Raw genomic sequence first — 19137 nt, forward strand, 5'->3', positions numbered from 1 at the left:
AAGAAAGAGGATAGAAGAAAATAAAATAAAGTAAGGTAAAATAAAATAAAGTTATTAAAATAAAAAAATAATTATTAAGAAAAAAAGACAAATGGTGAAAGCAAAGCTATACAGACAAAGTCTCACACAGAAGCATACACATACACACTCACAAAAAGAGGAAGAGGGGAAAAAATCACAAATCTTGCTCTCAAAGTCCACCTCCTCAATTTGGGATGGTTCGTTGTCTGTTCAGGTATTCCACAGATGCAGGGTACATTAAGTTGATTGTGGAGATTTAATCCGCGGCTCCTGACGCTGCTGGGAGAGATTTCACTTTCTCTTCTTTGTTCTCACAGCTCCCGGGGTTCAGCTTTGGATTTGGCCCCGGCTCTGCGTGTAGCTCGCAGGAAGGCATCTGTTCTTCGCTCAGACAGGACGGGGTTAAAGGAGCCGCTGATTCAGGGGCTCGGCTCACTCAGGCCAGGGGAAGGGAGGAGCATGGAGTGTGGGGTGAGCCTGCGGCGGTAGAGGCTGGCGTGACGTTGCACCAGACTGAGGCGCGCCATGCGTTCTCCCAGGTAAGTTGTTCCTGGATCCCGGGACCCTGGCAGTGGCGGGCTGCACAGGCTCCCCGGAAAGGGGGTGTGGATAGTGACCTGCGCTCGCACACAGGTTTCTTGGTGGCGGCAGCAGCAGCCTTAGCGTCTCATGCCCGTCTCTGGGATCCGCGCTTTTAGCCGCGGGTCGCGCCCGTCTCTGGAGGTCCTTTAAGCAGCGCTCTTAAGCCCCTCTCCTCGCGCACGCGCTCTTAATCCCCTCTCCTCGCGCACGCGCTCTTAATCCCCTCTCCTTGCGCACGCGCTCTTAATCCCCTCTCCTCGCGCATGCGCTCTTAATCCCCTCTCCTCGCGCACCAAGAAACAAAGAGGGAAGAAGAAGTCTCTTGCGTCTTTGGCAGGTCCAGACTTTTCCCCGGACTCCCTCCCTCCTAGCCGTGGTGCACTAACCCCTTCAGGCTGTGTTCACACCGCCAACCCCAGTCCCGCCCCGGCGGGTGAGCAGACAAGCCTCTCGGGCTGGTGAGTGCTGGTCGGCACCGATCCTCTGTGCGGGAATCTCCCCGCTTTGCCCTCCGTACCCATGTTGCTGCGCTCTCCTCCTCGGCCCCGAAGCTTCCCCCTCCGCCACCCGCAGTCTCCGCCAGTGAAGGGGCTTCCTAGTGTGTGGAAACTTTTCCTCCTTCACGGCTCCCTCCCACTGGTGCAGGTCCCGTCCCCATTCTTTTTTTTTTTTTTTTTGCGGTACGCGGGCCTCTCACTACTGTGGCCTCTCCCATTGCGGAGCACAGGCTCCGGACATGCAGGCCCAGTGGCCATGGCTCACGGGCCCAGCCGCTCCGTGGCATGTGGGATCCTCCCAGACCGGGGCACGAACCCGAGTCCCCTGCATCGGCAGACGGACTCTCAACCACTGCGCCACGAGGGAAGCCCCCGTCCCCATTCTTTTGTCTCTGTTTATTCTTCTTTTTTCTTTTGCCCTACCCAGGTACGTGGGGAGTTTCTTGCCTTTTGGGAGGTCTGAGGTCTTCTGCCAGCGTTCAGGAGGTGTTCTGTAGGAGTTGTTCCACGTGTTACCTTGCTTTCAATAAAACCTAAAAGTCCCTCTGGGTTTTCTTAACTTCATCATTTTTCCTAAGTCTCAGGTCATTCTGGGCATTCTCAAACCCTTCTTTGATAAATTCATATAGCATTTATCAAATTCACTCTCTGAAATTTTTTATTTGATGTATTTGTCACCTATTGACTGTTCCTAGCATATGCTGTGTTTTAATGATACTCTTTTTTTTTAACCTTAGTTATATACTTCTCCCTTTTGTTCACTTCTTAACATTTGCATTTACCAAGGTTTTTCCTTTTAAAGATTATCTAATACTTAATATTTAGTACCCATTTTTAGAGGTTTCCATCCATTTTAAGGTTTGGTTTTTTTGTTTGTTAAATATACTAATATACTAATGTTTTCCCTGATTTAAAAAAAAAAATTCTTTCCTGAACTCTAAGATATATGTTAACTCACTTATTCCTTCTAATACTCTTATGTACCCCAACATGACCTATGTTTGGTTGAAATTATTTAACCAGGTCCTCCATGTTAATGAGTATCAGTTCCTCCTTTTTTTTTTTTTTTAATTCACTTAGTATCTGTATCACTTATTCCAAGAACTTGAATTGCTCTGAAAATACTGGGTATGCTATTCCTTTTCAGGGTGGTAGAGCATAATTTTTACAACATTCAGGCATGATCATTTCTTCAGCCGCAGCAGCTAAATGAATGCCTTAGGAAATCCTAGTTTTCTCAAAGCTAACTGGGTAACACATTAAAATTTCAATATTTCCTCCCACTTACAGTTTAAAGTCTTACACATACACACACCTTTTAATTCTTTCCCTCTATTTCTTTACGCCTATACCTTAAAACAATCTCTTTCTTATATATAATACTCCACTTTGCTACTCACCTTTATATAAATATTCACAAACATAAACTCATGTCTACACTTTCTCTTTTAATTTTCAAAAAGGAGAGAGAAAAGATGAGAGATTAAAAGGGAGGGGTAGGGAAAGGGGGGGACTTGTGGACAGAAGGAAAAGGGGCCTGGACGGAGGGATTAGTGCTACTGGCCCCTCTACCATAGCACTTGTACCCTGAGGGCTCACCCCTTCACGCAAATGCATGGTCAACAACTCAGCCATTATCACCTCAACCACTTAAATAAGCAGTCCACAGGTTAGACAAAGCAAAAGGGAAGAAAGAAATAGGAAAGTGAGTGAATGAATGTAAGTCAGATTGCCTCCATTCTCAGCTTTGCTTTCCAGAAGGTCTATCTGGGGACTGCCTGCGGTGACCATACAATCCTGAACATCTGCCTTAACATGAACACTCAAAGAGAACATGAATCACAGGATCGGTCCATCGTCAAAATAGCAGCTCATTTACCGGACCTCATTGTCTATGGAGATTTTTCTCCAGAGCGACCTTCTGTGGATTATTTTGATGGAGTCTTGATGTTTGTTGATATTTCAGGCAAGTGCAAAAGGAATGTTTAATGTGGGGGAACAACAAGCTTGAATCGGAATCACATGCAGAGCTTGACTGCAGAGTGGGGGAGCATTTTTGAGTTTTTGTGCTGTTACTGCAAATATTCCTACTGAGAAAACTGGAGGGAGGAGGGATAACCTGTGGACCTGGCTCCCTTTCTTCTTCCCTTACCCAGCATGTCCAGTAATGGGCAAATCTTTAAGATGTCCACGTCACAGGCCTGGAACTTCAGGCTCCAATGGCCCTGTCCCAACTGACTCAACCCCCCATGCCCCACAGCATCCCAGGCAAAATTGACCTCAGAAAATGGCCTCTCCAGATGTTGTTTACAGCTTAACAGGAAACTTGCCACCTCTTCAGAAGTCTTTGAATTTTATGAGTTTTCATTGCCATGAAATGGAAGTTCTATATCCAGTTAAAGAAATTGCAGTCATCCCTGTACAAGTTGAGAAATTAGGAGGGAAGAGTTATCTGGTGTCTTTCCCTGACCCCTAAAATAATAAATAGAGAAGGCCCAATATCTGACACTTGACCAGACACATAGATCATTTAAGAGAAACCCTGCCAGTTCTTAAAAGCTGAGGCCCCCTGCTCACCAGTGTGGTCCTCTTCTCCTGACTGTTTGGTTCCTCCCAGCACCCAGGGAAACTAGCTGCACATTTGTTACAGGTTTTACTGCAATGACTGAGAAGTTCAGCACAGCCATGTACATGGACAGAGGGGCTGAGCAGTTGGTGGAGATCCTCAACCACTATATAAGTGCAATAGTGGAGAGTAAGTGTCCCCATAGGTTTCTGACTTAAGCATATTTCAATTCATTGTTTTTCTGTATTTGGTGGTTATAACCTGATAAAGTACTGTTGCTTAGCATTCTTCACTGTCTCCATGAAATGTGTATGAAACCAGTCTTTTTGAAATATAATACAGTACAAATGAAGGAATGCAATCAAACCTCATTAACACAGACTATTTGAGGGATTAGTTTTGCATTAGTTACAAAGCTAAATTAGAGACTACTTTTAAAAGAACTGTAGTAGTAATTCTTTTAGTTATATTCAATAACTCCAAAAAGCTAGCATCAGTATAACTCAAACACAGTCATTAAGAGAATATGGTATGAATAGATGAGTGATTTATAATCAACTTGTCAGTAATTTGTGTCCTGATAATGGATTCTGAAGTACTTCCAGCTGACTGCAACTTTGGTCTCCTTTTCAACCTCTGCCTAACAACTTGTTTGCATTATTAATTCAAACTATTCATGCAGAAAAGGATTTATTCTATTAAGGTAAATCTTAGGTCTAGTCTATTATTAGGCTCTGAGTTCCCTAGTAATATCTTAATATCACCCACTAGATAAAATTTGATTGTCATTAAAAGCAGAAACTGTATCTAATTCCTTTTTGCATTACACTCAGCACAGCGGTGCTCAACAAATTTGCAATGATGCAAAAATAAGGAAAAATGTCCATTTATGTCAGAAAGCCTAAGTAAACAAAATGCAAATTGGTAATAAACAAAACCCAAGTTGACCATAGTTGTGTTTTTTTTCTGATTTTCAGCTCTTATGGAGTCCTGTCACTCATGTCTGTACTCACCCACACTCACTCAAGCCCCTGCTCATCACATACATAGATCAGGGAAGAACATCCCATTATCATGGGAGTAGGATAGCTGTCCTTAAGCCTCCTCATCAATCCCACCGTCTTCGTTCCTATCTTTTCCCATTCACAAAAACAGAGCAGGTACATAATCTAGTTCACTGTTCTCATTCTGCAGTTGAGGAAACAGACTCAAATGGATTTAAGTGCCTTGTCTGAGATGACATCTTTAGTATAAACCTATTCTCTGAATTGCTCTTCTCTTGACCTAATTTCTATCCCACTGTTGAAGAGTAGATTCTTTTTATTAGCTTTAAGAAATCAAAGTTATTCTGTACACCTGAAACTTACATAATTTAAAAGAAAGAAACCAGAGTTTGATTTTACCTTCTCTCTTTTTTTTTTTTCCTCAGAAGTGTTGATTTTTGGAGGAGACATCTTAAAATTTGCAGGTATGGGGGCTTACCGACATAGCAGGGGTAAGAAAGGAATGCTGAGGGGCCTGTGCTCTGACAAAGGAGGCATCTCAGAGAAAGCAGTGGCCAGCAGACCGGGTGGAGAAATGTTTGAAGTGTAATTCTGTACAGATTTCATACAAAATAGACTGACCCCCAGGGCAGGGCAGGACCTCCGGTGTGTCTTCCTTTTCAAGGTGATGCGCTGCTAGCCCTGTGGAAGGTGGAGCGGAGGCAACTGAAAAACATCATCACGGTGGTAATTAAATGTAGCCTGGAGATCCATGGATTGTTTGAGACCCAGGAGTCTGAAGAAGGCCTGGATGTCCGAGTCAAGATAGGTAAGCTCTTGAGAAAGAAGAGATGCTATAGCAGTTTGGATATAGGTCCTGACTCCTGAGGCATCTCCCCGCTAAAGAGAAAACAGGAGAACACTGTGACTCAGGTCCACCATCTTGTCTTGAACTTTGGATTAGGTTAACCAGAATGTGAATTTTGGTTCCCTCACTTATCCGTTAAGAGAACTAATATCTACCCCAGAGACTCTTACAAAAAAGTAAACTTAAGTGGTTAGTATAGTACCCGGCACATAGACACCACTCCACAAAATAGTCTTTATCGTTACTATTGCTGTTATTATGATTAGGTCTTGCTTCTGTCAACAATATGTATCATTAAGCACAACAGCGAGCAGCTTGTGATTACATAGATTCAGCAATGTCGTAAGACTGGTCCTCCCCCGCTTCATAAGAATCATGTCCAAGAAAAGCTTACAAGTTCAACCTGCAGCACAGCTCCACTTAATAGAGGGCTTCTTAAATTCACACGTACAATAACAATCACACATATTTCCAGTTGTGTTGCAGACATTACACTTTGTCCTTTCCACTTCACCACAGTCCTGAGGTACAGGCAGCAAAGGATTTCACAGGTGGGGAATGAGATTCCGAGAAGTGTAAACGATGAGTTACGGCTGTTGCTGTTGGTGTTAGCCTTTGCCTAACTAAACTTCGTAAACTTTATAATTCTCGAGTATCAGAGATGATGAGAAGATCAGAAGTTATCCAATTAACTGCTTCTCAGTTTTCTTTAGGTTATTCAGAATTTCCAAATTAGTTAAATCTTCTGTTGAAAAAATAATCAAAGTTGTTATAATACTGAATCTTATTTTTCCAAGTTAACACCTAGAGAGTTTTGACATATAATCCTTCTTGGAAATGATGGGGACCCTTCATGTGTATGCTGATTGGCTGTTAGAGAAGTGAAGTGGTTCCAGTAAATTTTTTTTTCTTTTTTTTAAATTTAATTTTATTTGTTTTTAAATTTTTAAAATTGAAGTATAGTTAATTTACAATGCTGTACCAATCTCTGCTGTACAGCAAATTGAGTCACTTATATACATACATTCTTTTTTTTATATGCTTTTCCATTATGGTTTATCACAGGATATTCAATATAGTTCCCTGTGCTATACAGTAGGACCTTGTTGTTTATCCATCCTATATATAATAGTTTACATCTGCTAATCCCAAACTCCCAGTCCTTCCTTTGGCAACCATAAGTCTGTTCTCTATGTCTATGAGTCTGTTTCTGTTTTGTAGATAGGTTCATTTGTGCCATATTTTAGATTCCACATATAAGTGATATCATATGGTATTTGTCTTTCTCTTTCTGACTTCACTAGTATGATAATATCTAGTTGCATCCATGTTGCTGCAAATGGCATTATTTCGTTCTTTTTTATGGCTGAGTAGTATTCCATTGTATGTATGTACCACATCTTCTTTATCCATTCATCTGTCAATGGGCATTTAGGTTGTTTCCATGTTTTGGCTATTGTGAATCATGCTGCTATGAATATAGGGGTACATGTATCTTTTTGAATTATAGTTTTGTCCAGGTATATGCCCAGGAGTGGGATTGCTGGGTCATATGGTAATTCTATTTTTAGTTTACTGAGGAACCTCCACAGTGTTTTCCATAGTGGCTGAACCAACTTACATTCCCACCAACAGTGTAGGAGTTCCCTTTCCTCCACACCCTCTCCAGCATTTGTTATTTGTAGACTTATTAATGATGGCCATTCTGACTGGTGTGAGGTGGTACCTCATTGTAGTTTTGATTTGCATTTCTCTAATAATTTGTGATGTTGAGCATCTTTTCATGCACCTACTGGCCATCTGTATGTCTTCTTTGGAGAAATGTCTCTTAAGGTCTTCTCCCCATTTTTCGATTGGGTTATTTGTTTTTTTGTTGTTGAGTTGTATGAGCCATTTGTATATTTTGGAGATTAAGCCTTAGCCTGTCACATCATTTGCAAATATTTTCTCCCATTCTGTAGGTCGTCTTTTCTGTTTTTTGTTTGTTTTTATGGTTTCCTTTGCTTTGCAAAAGCTTGTAAGTTTGATTAGGTCCCATTTGTTTATTTTTGGTTTTATTTCCAATGCAATAACTTTTCTTTTAGTGAGCCTAAGCATCAGTATGTTTCAGAGGGAAAACAAACCATATGTATATATCAGGGGAAATCAGCTTTGACAAATCAGCATGGCAGAGAGCAAAGATAAAAAACAAACTTTGATTATGTTAATTATAGTCATTTAAAAGAACTGTGTATCACTTACAGTTCATGTATACATACATTTTGTATACATGTCATATTTTACAACATTCTCTCTTCTGTTGCTTTGCTACCAAAACCTTCAGCTCCCAACTTGAAAACAACTGGAGGACACATTCTTGGGATAGAACTTGACAGTCAAAATGCCTGTTCCTTTCCCCTACCTTTTCTTTTCTGGCTATTGCCTGAAATTTCACCCTAAGTGCTTCTTTTCAGCTAGACCCTCAATCTCTGATAAAATGCAAGTTGTTCCCAAACAGAAATCATTAAAACTGTCCTCTGTATAAATAAGAAGTGTAAATAAGTCAAAGTATAAATAAATTGAAGAAAAGAGAAAATAACTTTGGGGACTGATAGGGCCATCTAGGGAGCTAAATGTCATAGAAAGGTGAAAACAAGTGGGTAACTTGCTAGCTTTGGGAGAAAAGGAGTTTGGGAAGGGCCAGGCCCAGAATAGACTGCTCTGATTTCCATGTAAAATTTTAGAAACTAGATTTTGCTCTGGGATGCTCAAGATTCTGATTTGTCCAAGAACCCATGCTTCTGGGGACTAAGCCAGAACTTCTCATGCAAATCCATTGCTTGCCTTCTTGCCAGGCCTGGCTGCCGGCCACATCACCATGTTGGTCTTTGGAGATGAAACTCGAAACTACTTTCTAGTGATTGGTCAGGCGGTGGATGACGTGCGCCTGGCGCAGAACATGGCCCAGATGAATGATGTCATTCTATCACCAAACTGCTGGCAGCTCTGTGACCGGAGCATGATTGAAATTGAGAGGATTCCAGATCAGAGAGCAGTAAAGGTAGGTGTGATCCTGTCACTTGCAGAAAGTTCTGCCAGTCTGTGCCAGGGGCCTCCTGTCAGAAAAGCCACTAGGAAGCCACTGGTTCCATGAAGCTTCCAGGCTGGAGACTTGGATGGGGTCAGTCTGGGTTAGATTAAAAAGTATTGATCCAGGGACTTCCCTGGTGGCACAGTGGTTAAGAATCCGCCTGCCAATGCAGGGGATATGGGTTCGAGCCCTTGTCCGGGAAGATCCCACATGCCACAAAGCAGCTAAGCCCGTGAGCCAAAACTACTGAGCCTTCATGCCACAACTGCTGAAGCCCGGGCGCCTAGAGTCTGTGCTCCACAACAAGAGAAGCCACCGCAATGAGAAGCCCGCGCACCACAATGAAGAGTAGGCCCCGCTCCCTGCAACTAGAGGAAAGCCTGCGCGCAGCAACGAGGACCCAACACAGCCAAATAAATAAATAAATAAATAAATAAGTAAAGTATTGGTCCAGAACACCTCCTCTGGGAGGAACCAAGGCTGGTGAGTTCAAGAGGAAATGATCAGGCTTCTCCGTGGTAACTAAGGATGTGGAATTTCGGTATGGAGGCCTTTGGGGGGACTAGTGCCCTTGCTTAATGAAAGGAAGAGTCTCCTGGCTATTCCCTAGGAGCAGAGGGTTGTAGTTTTGACGGCTGCCATTGGCCTTCAGGTTCTCTACTCAACACTGTCCTAACTCAGGGTGAGGAATCACCGAGGGTGAGGATTGAAGGTGAGCAGGGGCAGCAAAGATTAGTGAAGGAAGAGACTTTTCTTGTGGCCCTGCCTAGTAGAAAGCACTGTAGTTAAGTTGAAGACCAACTATAAGCAGAACTGTCCTTGGGATATAGCCAATTAGAGAAAGGGGGCAGAGCTGTGCTACTAGATGAACCAAGAATGAGACTGCTTGGCAGATGGAAAGAAAAGATGGTGAACACATGGAATTGCAGGCAAAGATGAGAGCCTCCTCATCCCCCCACACACAATGTACTAGGTATGCATCAGTCTACAACCCTCACAGCCCTCCCCCACTCACTCTCCCAGTAATACACATCCCAGCTGCATGACCTAGCTGGGTGATAGCAATGCCCCCCATTCCCCATCTTCTTCAATCATTCCGTATACTTCTAAAAATTGTTTTTAATTTTTAAATTAATTTTAGACTCACAAGAAAGTTCAAAAATAATATGAGTGTTTGCATATATCCCTTACCCAGCTTCCCCAAATGTTAGCATTCTTCATAACCAGAGTGCAATAGTCAAAACCTGAAAATTAACATTGGTGCAATACTACTCACTAATTAAAGGCCTTATTTGGATTTCACCTGTTTTCCCACTAAAGTCCTCAGTGGAATGTTCCAGGATTCTATCCGTGATCTCACACCACATTTTGTTATTTTTACCTAGCCTCCTGCAATCTCTAAAACAGTTTTTTAGTTTTTCCTTGTCTTTTACGACCTTGACATGTAAGAAGAGCATTAATCAGTTATTTTAGTGTATGTCCCTCTGTCTGGTTTTGCTTGATAGTTTCTCATTATTGGACTAAGGTTATCCATTTGGGGGGCAAGAATGTCACAGAAACGAGGTTGTGCCATTCTCCATGTATCATATCTTGGGGTTCATGGTTTGATATGAATCTTATTACTGGTGCTGTTCTTGATACCTTTTGGGGCATTAGCACCCTTTGTCTTTTTACGCTTGTAAGAAAGAAATGATGTACAGTTTAACCAGGATTTATGTGAATTAAAAATTATAAAAGAATAAGAAAAAGAAGAAGAAAGTTCTAAGACTGGAAAAGTATACAGGTCAGCCCCTTGGAATGGTCCTCTGTGTATATACCAAAGATTGAGGGGTTTTTTTGGGGTTTTTTTTGCGGTACGCGGGCCTCTCACCGTTGTGGCCTCTCCCGTTGTGGAGCACAGGCTCCGGACGCGCAGGCTCAGCGGCCATGGCTCACGGGCCCAGCCGCTCCGTGGCATGTGGGATCTTCCCGGACCGGGGCACGAACCAGTGTCCCCTGCATCAGCAGGCGGACTCCCAACCACTGCGCCACCAGGGAAGCCCATATACCAAAGATTGAGATTTTAATGACCAATCGGAGATATTTTTAATGTAGTCACAGGCAAATAAAGCTCTTCATTGTTTAAGTATGCTAGTCTCTGTTTATCATGTCCTGGATATTCAAAAGCATACACCCTGCCCTTTCTGTTGAGAAATTACATTCAAAGGACCAGACAGCCCTCAGAATAACCAAAAACTTCTCTTTTTTTTTTTCAATTTAGGTTAATTTCTTAAAACCACCCTCTTCTTTTAATTTTGACGAATTTTTCGCAAAGTGTATGGCTTTCATGGATTATTATCCTTCTAGTGACCGCAAAAGTAAGTACCCTCTATAGACAAAAGCCTTTGCCTCTACAATTGGTCAGTAGGGTCTTATCCAATGCCAGGGGCTCCATTACAAGTGATTGGCCTCCTCAGTACAGCTCCCAGTCCCAGCAGCACACAAAAGGGACATCCTTCCCATTCCCCACAACTTTCCTCAGCTCCTCTACCTCTCCCTTGGCAATGACTCCTTCCCTTATCGTCCAAACATTTGCAAGTCTTCTCCATGATAAAAGAAAAAAATAAAACTTCTATGAACCCTACTTTTCCCTTCTAACCTTCACCACCAAACTTCTCAGAATAGTAATCTGTATGTCTCTGCCTTTTCTTCTATCCTCTCATTTACTTATTCACCTAATAAGCATTGATTACATGCACCTCGGAGGTGAGGGGGCATGTGTTCACCTACTTGTCAGTCTTGAGCCCCTGACATCTAGCTTCTGTCCACTTCTCCTGTCTACTGAGACTGTTTATGTCAAGGTCACTAATAACCATCAACTTACCAAACCAGCTGACCTCTCTTCAGGCCTCATACTAGGTGCTTGGCTTTAGATACTCTCTTTTTCTGGATACTACCTTTTCCTCTTTCCTTGCTTTCAAGAATATTCCTTCCTAGTTTTGCTTTTACCCCTCAAACTACCCATTTTCAGTGCCCTTTCTATTCCTTAAATGTTGATGATTTCAGGGATCTGTCCTTGACTGTCTGGTCTTCTCTACCCACCTTTTGTGGAACCATTCATCTATGCTGGATTTCCCCATGACTCCACAGGGCTGGGACTAGGGTGAGGAAAGCAGGACAATTTAGGTGATACAAAACAAACTTTTTTTTTTTTAATTTTTAAATTTATTTTATTTACTTATTTTTGGCTGCGTTGGGTCTTTGTTGCTGTGTGCGGGCTTTCTCTAGTTGTGGTGAGCGGGGGCTACTCTTCGTTGCAGTGCGGGCCTCTCATTGCGGTGGCTTCTCTTGTTGTGGAGCACAGGCTCTAGGGTGCATGGGCTTCAGTAGTAGCAGCACGCAGGCTCCGTAGCTGTGGCTCACAGACTCTAGAGCGCAGGCTCAGTAGTTGTGGCACATGAGCTTAGTTGCTCTGCGGCATGTGGGATCTTCCCGGACCAGGGCTCGAACCCGTGTCCCCTGCATTGGCAGGCGGACTCTTAACCACCACACCACCAGGGAAGCCCCAAAACAAACTTTAACACTTCATGAAGTAGACAGTCTTCTGCAAAATGGTGTGGAGGGCAAGAAGCTTTTATAGGGTAAAGAATAAAGGAAGAGACAAATAAAAAATATCTGATTGGCTGGGGTCATATAGTTAGTCTTTTTTTTTGTTTGTTTTGCAGTACGCGGGCCTCTTACTGTTGTGGCCTCTCCCGTTGCGGAGCACAGGCTCCGGACGCGCAGGCTCAGTGGCCATGGCTCACGGGCCCAGCCGCTCCGCGGCACGCAGGATCTTCCCGGACCGGGCCACGAACCCGTGTCCCCTGCGTCGGCAGGTGGACTCTCAACCACTGCGCCACCAGGGAAGCCCTTTATAGTTAGTCTAGTTTGGGGTGAGAAGGCCCAGAGTTGGCTTGGCATTTGGGGATTGGCTGACTAGATTATTGCATTTCTGGTTAAGAGGAGCATTTACAGGGAAACAAACGTTATCTAAGTCTTGGTTTGCTGACATGGCACCCTGGGCAGGGAACAGCTCCATCTTGGGCCTAGAAATTTATTTCAACATTGTCTAAATTCTATGCTACTTATCTTTCCCAAAAAACCATTTCTTCATCCAAACTAGAAACTTCAGAAATATCTTTGAATCATTTTTCTTTCTCATCATTTATGTGTAGGTCTTGAATATTTTGAACATCACAAATAGTAGACTATAATTTTACAAAACTGCAGTAGGTAATGGGTTGGGAGGGACACTGAGGGGAACTGCAGGAAAATTGACCAGGAAAGGCCAAGAACCCAAAAGCTCCAAAGATGGAGAAAGTCTGGTGACACTCCTTGACTTGTATCCCATCCCAACTCCTAGATCTTAATGATGCCTTCAATAAAGAGCTTCTTCTGGCCTTATTTTGGTCACTGCAATACTTCAGTGCAATTCTGGTGCTAATTACCTGGAGTTAGCACAGATAGGTGGAGTCCTCCATAAGACTCTCCTTATTTCAGACACCAGCTGCAAGCTCTGAGATCACCAGGCCACCTGCACTTCTGACCAACTGGCTACAGATCCAAGGGTTCCCACAGTGCTCTCAGGTTCAATAAATAATTCACTATAGTTCAATATTCACTATAACTCACAGAATTCAGGAAAGTGCTATGCTTATAATGATGGCTTTAGTGTAAAGGATACAAATGAAGACCAGTGTTGTATTTATCTCTAGACACATAGGGTGAGGTCTGGGAGAGTCCCAAACATGAAGCTTCTGTATCCTCAGGACACATCACTCTCCCTGCACATCAAGGTATGATTACCAACCAGGGAAGCTCACCCAAGCTTTTGGGGGTTCAGAGATTTTATTGGCATTTAATTAAGTAGCCATGTTGATTGAATAATTGACCTTGCAATTGAACTAAATCTCCAGTCCCCATTCCCTCCTCAGAAGTCCTGGAGGTCAGGCTCTAATCACCAGGCTCAAAGCCCCAACCCTCTTATCATGTGCTTGGTCTTTCCAGATAGACCCCTATCCTGAATCATCTCATTAGCATAAATTTAGGTGTGGTCCAAAGGGCCCACAGTGAATAACAGAGACAGTCCTATTAACTGGGAAATCCCAAAGATTTAGAAGTTACTCTCAGGTACTAGAAACTGAAAACCAGCCAAATTCTTTATAAGTTTTGTCTCCATAACCATTACCACCTTAATGGTCTAGACCTTTACAACTCCTGCTCTCTTCCTGAGCTCTTTGCCTTTTTCCACAGCCTATTTAATGTCATTTCTTGTTAATCTCCAATATTCACATGGGGCTCCAGGCAGGCTAGAGTAACATACTGTGCTCATTCTTGACTTTAACCAACTTGGTTCCCTCTGCTAGGAATGCCCTCCTCAATCCTTCTAGGAAAAAGCTGTAAGTCATTCAAGACTGAGTAAAATCCCTAGTTCTCCTTTGAACCCTTTTCAGATTAAACCAGTTTGTCTAGGCCCCTGCTTCCTCTGAATCTCTCTGGTCTTTATAATCTTTTAGCCCATTTGGCCTCTTTTCTATTTAAATTCTCTAAAAATATTATACTTAAATGTCCATAAGTCAGTGCCTCCAGGAAAAAGTCCAAGTTTCCTAATGACTTTTTTTCCCCACACAGTGCCTAGCATGGTGTTTTAAATATACTAGGTTTTGAATATATTCCATAAAGACTTTAAAATTAAATTTTCTTCTTAATTTGTATCCCTTTCAGACTCCATTGTTATTTTTCAACTATTTTTTCCACATTATCATTATTTTATTCCCTGCTAAAAGCCTATCATCCTTTCTTTCTCCCTCATTTTTTGATTTCTTCAAGCTCATTCTTACCACCTCCTATCAGTCTATTTTAGAGTATGGAACTATCAACCATTACAGTAATGAGAACCATAGAGATAATGAAACCCCAGTGCTTTTTTCCCCCTAGACAAGGAAGTAGGAGTCAACCAGGGCAGTAAAGCGACTTGTCCAGAGTCACACAGTGAGTTGGTATCAAACCTGAGATCAGAAGCCAGTGTCCTGAATCTTACTTGTGCTGCTCTTTCAACTCTGTCATCCCCTACATTCTGTCACCATTGTCCTCCATTGGCATTCCCTCATCTCTCCATTCCCGTCACCTGTGGCAAGACTTTTAGGCCAAGTATGGAGGTGAAAGTCTCCTTAAGTTCTGAAGCGTGATGACAATTAGAACAGGGTTTTGAGCTACACACAACTGAATTTTGGGAAACCCGTGACTTCTGAGAACTTCTCATTGGATTTCCCTTGGCCCTATTTGGCCACTAGGTAGCCCAGAGTGTCCTGACTGAACAGTGAAGACCACTGCCCAAGGGAATGGGGACTGGGAGCTGCCTCTCTCTAGCACTGCAGAGCCAAGCTTCCCTTTCTGAGCCTGCCCCTCCTTCTGCCCTCTTAGACCTCCTGAGGCTTGTTTGCATGCTGGAGTCCGATCCTGAACTGGAGTTGTCCCTACAAAAGTATGTGATGGAAAGCATATCGAAACAGGTATTTTCACATTTTAATTTATTGGCTTTTGGTGTGTCAGGGATCTTGGACAGCTGTTAAGATCAAGAAAATCAGTAGCTTGTAAAATGTTTCATTGAAGTAAAAAGAGGTGGGGCTGACATTCTCCATGCCTAGGTGACTGAAAAGTTTATTGTTCACATCAGGATACTTTTAAGAGTTAAAGGGGCATTATTCATAATTACACTGTGACAACAGGCGTAAACTAGGACTGTGTTGCCTTACACAACTGGGCAAACTGAAACTGTCCCAAGTATATAAGAACATATGGTTACCCTTTCTATAGGCCACATAGCAGAAAGACATTAAGTGAATGATACTGTTTCTCTTAAGTCACTTGAATTGGATCTTAAGCTTTGAAAGTTAATACAGATAATTAGAACTCTCAGAACTACCTCCAGCCCCCAAAGTTTTCCCTTTGCATTTGCTTAGATCTAGGTTCTCTCAAATGCATTAATCTGTGAAAATTATAACTGTTACTGAGCACTCACCATATGCCAGACACTCTACTCTTTCTTTTTCTTTCTTTCTTTCTTTCTTTTTATAGCCTACATATATCTGAACTACATTTATAGCCAAGTGGTTCACCGTTTTTTTTTTAATATTTATTTTTTTGGTTGCACCGGGTCTTAGCTGTGGCAGGCGGGCTACTTAGTTGTGGCAGGCTTGCTACTTAGTTGTGGCATGTGAACTCTTAGTTGCAACATGCACGTGGGATCTAATTCCCTGACCAGGGATTGAACCCAGGGCCCCTGCGTTGGGAGCTCGGAGTCCTATCCACTGCACCACCAGGGAAGTCCCTCTACCCTTTCATATATTTATTCTTCACAATCCTTGGCAGATATCTTTATCCCTTATATGTGAGAAAACAGACCCAGAGGATGCCATGAACTTTCCTAAGGTTGTAATGTAGGAAATGTGGCTAGGATTTGAACCCTGTTCTCTCTGAACCCTACGTTTTTTGCACAGGCTATACACTGCCTCTAATATATGGCTGTTTTAATTCTTAATCCCATCAAAATGCAGTTGTGCCCTAGAGGAAATCTTTGTAGGACAAGCCTGATCAGTGGGCAGCTGCCTTCACAGTGTGGGTTGAAGAGCTATCAGAATGCACCCCTCCACATTCTGCTCAATTTAGAAACACTACCTTTAGTGGCTGCAATTGTTCGACTCTTCAAGGTTTTTGAAGCTCAAGAGAGCCACCCCCTCTTCCCCTCCCTCCCTCTAAGAGATATAACACATTATGCTTCTTCAGCTGTTACCAGCTGAGAGCAAGGTCTACAGGAATGGGATATGTGAGACTCCGTGAGTCACTGTGAAAATTGTGAGTAGGAATGACGAGCACCAGCTGAAGATATAACAGCTAAGGGGGCTGAAAGGCGGCAAAAGAGAAACCTTTTACAGCTTTACCAAGGCCTGTCCCTGCACTTCAAGAACAGAGATGTGGGGACTTCCCTGGTGGCACAGTGGTTAAGAATCCACCTGCCAATGCAGGGGACACGGGTTCGATCCCTGGTCCGGGAAGATCCCACATGCCGCGGAGCAAGTAAGCCTGTGTACCATAACTACTGAACCTGCGCTCTAGAGCCCATGAGCCACAACTACTGAGCATGCGTGCTACAGCTACTGAAGCCCGAACGCCTAGAGCCTGTGCTCTGCAGCAAAGAGAAACCACCACAATGAGAAACGTGTGCACTGCAGCAAAGAGTAGCCCTTGCTGCAACTAGAGAAAGCCCGAGTGCAACAATGAAAACCCAATGCAGCCAAAAATAAATAAAATAAATTTAAAAAATAAAAATAATTAAAAAAATAAAAAGCACCCTTAAAAATTCAAGGTAAAACAAAACAGAGAGTTATAGGCATATAATAGAAAGAAATGGTTTTAAAAAAAAGAAAGAACAGGGCCTCCCTGGTGGCGCAGTGGTTGAGAGTCCGCCTGCCGATGCAGGGGATACGGGTTCGTGCCCCGGTCTGGGAGGATCCCATATGCCGCGGAGCGGCTGGGCCCGTGAGCCATGGCCGCTGAGCCTGCGCGTCCGGAGCCTGCGCGTCCGGAGCCTGTGCTCCGCAACGGGAGAGGCCACAACAGTGAGAGGCCCGCGTACGGAAAAAAAAAAAAAAAAAAAAAAAGAAAGAACAGAGATGTGGTTGCATTTTCCAAACCAAAACTCAGAACACATGGCCTGATAGAATAAATTTTTAATTAATTAATTAATTAATTAATTAAACATATTTAAAATTATGTATTTAATATTAATTATTGATACTTATTTAAGAAATTCATTTGAAAACTCAGAAAATTATCATATTGGTGAGTTAGAAATTATTAAATTCTCTTTTATGAAGTCTCAAATTACATGAAACCAGGAGTGTCTCAGCCTGCAAGATTCCCTATACACAATTTCCTCTTTCATCCAGAAGATGTGTTTCATATAGCCAATGGAGAATTTGACACTTTTGTGCTATTTGGGGGAGAAAAAATGCAGTGATTCTCCCCCATTGGCTTGCTATGCAGTTAATTTAACAAAATTCAGGGCTGATGATATAGGCAGGGATAATTTGGGAACACCCTCCTTTCCTTTCCCTGTGCCTGTTGTGGATAGACTTAGAGAAAAGATGGGAGCTGAATGAAATATACCACCCCAAGAGGCAGGGGAATGTTATAAATGGAATGTTGGACTAGAAGTCTGTAGATTTGCATTTTTGTTTGCTACTGTTTCCCCATGTGACTTGGGAAAATTATGTTATTTCTCCATCTCTCAGTTATCTAATTAGTAAAATGGGTATAATAATGCTGATTTTATTTCATCTGAGGATAAAATAGGATAGACTATGAAAATATTCTGGAAGTTACCTTACTATGAAAATATAAGGTTGAATTACATAGCATGCTATGCTTATTCCTACATCGTAAGGGAGCCAAAAGAAGAGCAGTCCTTTTTTTATTGTGATGGCTCATATGGGCATGAGGGAGCTAGCAGTTGGGGCAAGGGAGTGGTGTCTGGCCAAAAATGAGCAGGTGTGTAGTTTCTCATTGGAAGAGATTTTGATAGGCCATTCCATTTCCATCTTTTTTACTTTGGGTTGCCTCCTCTGTGTTGTACCTCCCAACTTTGATAACTTCAGCTTCCCTTAGAGAATCTCAAAAGGCTAGTTCTATCCCAGTGATAATTTTGGGTGTAGGGGTGATATTGGGAGGAAAGATCCACTGCCAAGGACACATGTTCAGGAAAGCTTCCCTCTAAATTGCAGATTGATGACAAACAGCTTCGGGGTTATTTGTCTGAGCTTCGCCCAGTGACGATCGTGTTTGTGAACCTGATGTTTAAGGACCAAGACAAAGCAGAAGTCATAGGCTCAGCCATCCAGGATGCCTGCGTGCACATTAATTCTGTCCTGAAGGTCTTCCGAGGCCAAATCAACAAAGTCTTCATGTTTGACAAGGTAAATTTCCCACTCAAGGTATGGGAACCTACCAGTAATTTAAGGTTAGCATTCATGTCTATGGACACGGGGGAGAGGGAGGGAATAGACACCTTTAACCTAGAACTATCAGTCTTTATTCATAGTTATAATGACAGCTTACATGGTGGATATGGCACTCACTCTGTGCCAGGCATTGTTCTCCACACTTTACATATTTTACTCATTTCTCCTCATGACTACTCTAAGAGGTAGGTACTGTTCTTATTGTCCCCAATTTACAGATGAGGAGGTTTAGGTAGAGATGAGTATACTGAGACAAGATGAGATTAAATGGTGGACTGGGATTCAAACCCAGGTAATGTGCCTTCTTCGTCTGTGCTCTTAACCACTGTGTTGAACTAGCTTTCACTATACATACGTATGTCTGTAACCCAGGGTATAATGCATCTCCCCGAGATTTTAGGTCAGGTTTCTAGTAACCGTCATACCCCAGAAGCTGTAATTTCTGATAATCTCCACCTGCCATATGTACACTTCCAGTTCCCCTTTCAGTTTCTTAATCAGTTGGGGTGG

At 42.7% G+C, this 19137-nt stretch overlaps 1 protein-coding gene across 1 annotated transcript in view; it reads left to right on the forward strand.

Moving 5' to 3' along the window:
- Nucleotides 1-518: 518 nt before the first annotated feature.
- ADCY10 (adenylate cyclase 10) overlaps nucleotides 519-19137 on the forward strand; it is a gene marked incomplete at its 3' end in the record, with an annotated part of 100015 nt that continues 81396 nt past the window's right edge. The window contains exons 1-9 of the mRNA XM_082612965.1: nucleotides 519-560; nucleotides 2859-3066; nucleotides 3751-3855; nucleotides 5096-5134; nucleotides 5335-5478; nucleotides 8352-8557; nucleotides 10848-10944; nucleotides 15032-15120; nucleotides 18391-18582. Of these exons, the coding sequence (XP_082469091.1) occupies nucleotides 2916-3066; nucleotides 3751-3855; nucleotides 5096-5134; nucleotides 5335-5478; nucleotides 8352-8557; nucleotides 10848-10944; nucleotides 15032-15120; nucleotides 18391-18582 (1023 nt within the window). The 5' untranslated portion in view covers nucleotides 519-560; nucleotides 2859-2915. The remainder of the gene's footprint in view (nucleotides 561-2858; nucleotides 3067-3750; nucleotides 3856-5095; nucleotides 5135-5334; nucleotides 5479-8351; nucleotides 8558-10847; nucleotides 10945-15031; nucleotides 15121-18390; nucleotides 18583-19137) is intronic.

Source organism: Mesoplodon mirus (assembly GCF_964341445.2).
Source record: "Mesoplodon mirus genome assembly, chromosome: 3".
In the NCBI taxonomy this organism is placed as follows: domain Eukaryota; kingdom Metazoa; phylum Chordata; class Mammalia; order Artiodactyla; family Ziphiidae; genus Mesoplodon; species Mesoplodon mirus.